The following is a 5443-nucleotide window of genomic DNA, read 5'->3' as shown; positions in this document are numbered from 1 at the left end:
GTGGAGATCCATTTGGGTTTAAAACACCTACTTTAAGAAGTTTCTCAACTTTACCACTAATGGTCAGAATTTTAAGCTATAAATTGTATAAAGTGGAGCTAAGAAACCATGCATATGTTTAAAAGGAAAGTAAACAAGTGCACAGTAAGTATTCCAGTAAAAAGAAAGGTTTGGCAGCTCCTGCCAAAATAGGAATAGAAACATATTTTGCGTAATGGGATATTGATATTTCAGTTTAGCGTTCCACTTGGATGTCATAAGCAACAAGTCCAGCATATGTAAAGCCAAGGTAAAAGGTTACATTCTCATTGCCGTGTGGCATTGATGGGAAATGCAACGGTACTATTCTGATCTTGTTCTGCTTCCAGTGGCCACATACAAATATTGCTCCATTTTCTGTCCAACCTTTCACCCGCTTCAACTTTTCGGTGACCCTAGGGTTCCTCCATACATCTCCTGTAAGCCACTTCAATCTTCTTTCAAATAGACCGCTACCACTTAGCTTTTCAAGCAGACTTTTATGAACAATCTTGTCGAACCCATTTCCATTTCCCAAGAAAAAATGGGTATAGATCTGTTTTTTTCTGGAAGGCAAGTTCTTGATTTTGATGTCATACAGCCTTTTTATTGTTTCAAGTGCTGTCTTTAAGATTCTACCCTTGGTTTCATTGGGTTCCTGGTCACAAGCTTCATCAGGCCAATGCAACAGAGTCAGCAAAAAACAGGCACTTGAACTGTAGTATTTACTTTTCCAAAACTGCAGACTAAGTTCCCTCAGCTTCTGGTATGTTAGCAGCTTTGAAGACCTCGGTGCCACACAGGCTAGCGCAATGTGACAGAGCGTGAAGTTGACAAGATCGATTTGATCTAGTTTCTCTTTCTGATGGTCTTCAGGATATAGAGAAATGATTTTCTCTAATTTTACTGCAGTTCGATCAGTCTTTTGGTCAGACAACAGTGAAAAGATTGCTGTGATGTTTCCTCCATTATATTTGTAAATTTGTAGCTTTCTCACCAGTGGGGATAAAGAACAATTGGAACTCTGTTTCCATTTTTGCTCTTCCTGTTCTGAAAGAGTGAAATAGCGTGCATATAATTTTGTTTTCTTTATTAGCCATTTTCTAGGATTGTGCGCAGGGTCCTCGGTATTACTGCTTTCATCTTCACCATCTTCATGTTTGTTGGTCTGAAAATAGCTTGAATCTTCAGACATCCATTCAAGTGCCTCATAAATTCCTTTTTGCAGGCCTTTCAATTTACCATGAAAGTTTTTCCAAGGTTTTTTAACTTCTTCAGGAATATCTTTACCCAGAAGATACTCTATTAGTTTTGTGTAGCTGCCATCTTCATCTTTTTTAAAGATGTCCAGCAGTGAAAGAAGTTGTAATAGATGACATCCAACCTCTACTTCACCAACAAAACCAGCGTTATTCATAGAATCTGCCTCTGATTGTGCTGCCTTTTGAGCAGCCCTGAAACATTCAATCGCCTTTAGAGCTATTCTTATTGCTTCTGTGAGTTTGTCAGGAGGAACCTCTTCAGTTCGCAAGTCTGTTAGATCAAACTGTACATGAAGCATTTTTCTGTACACTTGGCCTTCTGTGTCCAAAATGTAAGAATTGTGGGGTAGTTGATATTTTGCATCTTCAGCCCAATTTATAGCCTCAGCAAAATGGTTGTCCATGTAATGCAATCGAGCAAGTTGCTGTGCAAAGTATGGATCTTTCTCAAAGCATTCATAAGCTGCTGTCAGCACTTTCACAGCTTTTTCTGGAGCGTGCTCCTCATTGCGTATATCTTCAATAAGAGGAGAAAAAATGGTATCCGTACTGTCACCCTTGCTCCTTTTGTGACGTCGAATGAACAAGTCTCTGATAAACTTTATGACCTCATCACGGGCAAACCTGTGTTTAAGAATTGCCTTTTGCTGAAGGAATTCCACCGCAATTTGACTCCGAGGCTGACCTGACAATTGATGCAGTATTTCCTTCGCAACAAGTGGGTGCACAATTCGGATTGACCTAATTTCAGTAGTACAGTCCCTGAAGTGTATGAACAAAAGATGTGCTTTATCGTCCAAGGAGGTTTCAAACCTTTGCTGGCGCAAGTGATCTATTGAAATATCAAGACCCAAAAATGCTTCACAATGAGACAGTGAAATGCTTGAATTCGCCACATAACAATTCAGCAAAGCAACATACTTGATCAGTTGAGTGACAGGTTTAGAGCGATCAATACCTTCGAGCAGATGTTTCACAAAGTTCTGGATGTACTCTTCTGGAAACTCTTCGCTCATTAGAACAAATGTCAAGATAAACTCTGGCTCAAAATGTTCCTCAAGCTTTTTACGTTTGTTAGAAAACACTCTCTTTTCTTCCTTTGTTAATTTATGGGTAACAGCTACCGCTTCCAGTGGGATCTTTCTGCACAGTTTTTCAGGATTATTGCATCTCTTGCAGTTCAAAAGAATGAAGACTGGCCCCACAACATTGACTGTTTTACAGCCAATTGCAGCTATTAATTCATGCTTAATTTCATCAAAGTAATCTTCATCGGAGTCCTCAACAAGTAGCAACACCGGTAAGCATTGGTTAATGTCATTTTCTTCATATTCAAGCAGCTGGATGGCATGTTCACAGATTTTCCCAACAGCACATGATGGCTTCACAGTTGCACATCGCAGGTCCTTTCGGGAATTCCACAAAACCTGTCGTACTAGGGTGCTTCCTCCACTGCCAGGCTGATGAAATACATGCACTGTGACAACTGACTGCTTCCCTGATGAACCCTTTAGCATCCCATCAATAATTTTAACAACTTCCTTGTAGGCATCTCGCTGTATTACCTCCTCACAAAATCCTTTCTCTGCCAGCATGAAATTCAGCCAGCTGACTTTACCACCTTGATAAAAGTCTCTCTCAATTTTGGTTATTTGTTGGGGATCCTGGTGGTCAAATTTAAAATTTTCACACTGATTGCAACTCAGTATTTCCAGGGTGAACATTCTTTCTTCATCTGCAGTTTGGAATAAGCACACACCCTTTGTTGACACTGGCAAATGCCTGGCATGGTCAGTTAATGTTGGCAGCATTGTTTGGATTGTGTCATTTACATGATTTAGTTTCATCCCGACAATGCTCATCTTGTCGATAGTTTCAATGCTGCAAGAAGGCTGTGCAAGATTGGCCCATTTCTGATAGTTGTCGCCACATTCTGCAATACAAATAATGTCATTTCTACCATTCATTTCCGCGTAGAATTCATGGAATGTATCCACCAGCGGCTGTTCTACCGGTGACAACAGGAGGAAAAGTACAACAAAGGAACCGGCTGGTAGAATGTTATTGCAGATCAAGAAGACTGTCCACTTCAGGTGCTTTTTTTTGCTCTTCACCCATGTACTCACATCACATGGTCTTTCATCACCACCATAACCATTGCACCCATTGCAGAATATCCAGCTGGTTTGATCAAATAAACACAAACGTTTCCTGAAGTCGCTCATGCTCGCTCCATCTTCACATTTGTAATCTTGTAAGAAGTGAACATTTGCTGTGTGATGTTTTAGGTAGTGTTTAAAGAAGCCACTGGTCTTAGAATCAGGATCAAAGTCAAATACACAAAAAATATTCATGTGCATCAGGAAGTTCAATTTCTCTAAATCTTCTGGATTACATTTGTTTATGACAATTATATACCACTGGCTGTTATCCATCCACTTCTTCCCACCAGTTAGAAGTACTGATAGTTTTCTCCCGAGATCCTCACAGGTTCTCTTGCTTGGCTCCTCCGAGTTTTCTGCCGCCTCTCTTCTTCTGTCTCTCTCTTGCATATCCGAAATAAATTCATCCTGCTTTTCCTCACAAACAGGTTCTGTTTTTGCTCCATTTCGTCTGTAGATGGTTACTTTCTCACATTCAACTTTATTTTTCTTTTCACTAAAATTTGGAAGACGAACTCTATAAATTTTGTTTTTCACAACCTTTACCGATGAGCTTACATCAATCTCGATAACAAATCTTCCTTCAGTTCCATCTCTGCTGATCACTTCCACAAATATGGGGGGCCGAATGCAAAGTCTTGCATCCTCCCCATATCGTGGGAAACATTTCTCTATGTAATCCAATGCATCAACATAGATGCTCTGATCTTTGACAGGTAAGCCTATTATTTCCCCATGTGTGTACCCAGAACTACTGTTGCTATCTTCAACCCCAAAATGTATTGTACCATTAGTTCGAACATTCAGGCATCCAGAGGCAAATTTGATAACTTCACGGGCAAATTTTACTTGCAATCGTTGTCTGTCCAGGGTTGCAGCTTTGGCAAGAGATTTATATTCATGACAGGGGCAAATTAAATTTATAATCCCAGTTTCTGGCGGAAGAACTTGGTTTCTTACATATTTAAAGTTAATATCATTCTTGAAAAATGGGCGATGCTTGCATCGTACCGGACTATTTTCTTTCACACTTTCTTCAATTGTACACACGTGTTGTGAATCAGTGGATCTGTCCGGTGTTTCCAATGCTGTAACATCACCCTGGCTTTTGAATTTCCTTTTGCCTGGTAGAGCCTCTGTCTGTAATGTTTGACTGGGAGCATCTTTCTGATGGTCTTGAGTTAAAGAAGCCTCTTCTCGCTCTCTTACACCACTTGTGCTGCATTGAACCAGTTCTAAATTCTGACTACTCAATAATTCATTCCTTTTTTTCAAAATCAGTTGCATCTGACCTTGTTTTACACCCAGCTCTTTAAGTTCATCTTTGTTTATCACCTGCAGCACTGCACCAGTGACTTGTTCTTCATACAATGTTTGTATGTGTTCATCTTTGACCCGAATATATCGTAACCAGGTTCGCACATGGTTTTCATCCCAATCTTCCAAGCGTCGTTTTAATAATTCTTCTGCAAACAATTGAAACCAAAAACATTTTAAGTGAGCGTATGAAATTCAAGCTTCCATTGTCCTATGTATCAAGCTGCCTGCAGTACCCAAATGTTACAACTTGTAAAATTATAACTTTTGAATAAGGTTTAGGAATTGTTAATGGAGCCGGTTAGCTCAGTTGACTAGATGGCTAGAACATGATGCAGAATGACGGCAACAGCGGGGGTTCAATCCCAGTAACGGTTATAATTCATGGAGAGCTTCCTTCCTCACTAGGCCCCACGCTTGTGGCGCTCTTCAAGCTATGAATAGCCAAAATGCCTCTCCCTAATGGAGAGAGATACCCATGGTCCTTTGGGATTCTGACTAGTGATTATGGCATGAACTGTTAAGTAACAAAATAATTAAGAATATAGAACATAGCAAAAGTAGACCATTCGGCCCATCGAGCCTGCTCCACAATTCAAACAGATGAGGGCTGATCAATCACCTTTGTGCCAATTTTCCCCACTATCCCCACATCCCTTGATGTCATTGGTTGGTCTTGACCGT

General features: G+C 40.2%; 1 protein-coding gene across 1 annotated transcript; it reads right to left on the bottom strand.

Moving 5' to 3' along the window:
• Positions 1-222: 222 nt before the first annotated feature.
• samd9l (sterile alpha motif domain containing 9 like) lies at positions 223-4824 on the bottom strand. Its single transcript, XM_072483760.1, has one exon. The coding sequence runs from the start codon at positions 4727-4729 to the stop codon at positions 236-238; it is 4494 nt and encodes a 1497-aa protein (XP_072339861.1). The 5' UTR covers positions 4730-4824; the 3' UTR covers positions 223-235.
• Positions 4825-5443: the final 619 nt, after the last annotated feature.

This window comes from Scyliorhinus torazame, chromosome 18 (genome assembly GCF_047496885.1).
Source record: "Scyliorhinus torazame isolate Kashiwa2021f chromosome 18, sScyTor2.1, whole genome shotgun sequence".
Lineage (NCBI taxonomy): Eukaryota > Metazoa > Chordata > Chondrichthyes > Carcharhiniformes > Scyliorhinidae > Scyliorhinus > Scyliorhinus torazame.
The sequence above is the reverse complement of the archived record's forward strand: the minus strand, read 5'-3'. Positions and strand labels throughout refer to the sequence as shown.

What these genes read in the sequence shown, in the direction of transcription:
- samd9l (XM_072483760.1), bottom strand. Translation starts at nt 4,729, where the DNA reads ATGCAACTGATTTTGAAAAAAAGGAATGAATTATTGAGTAGTCAGAAT.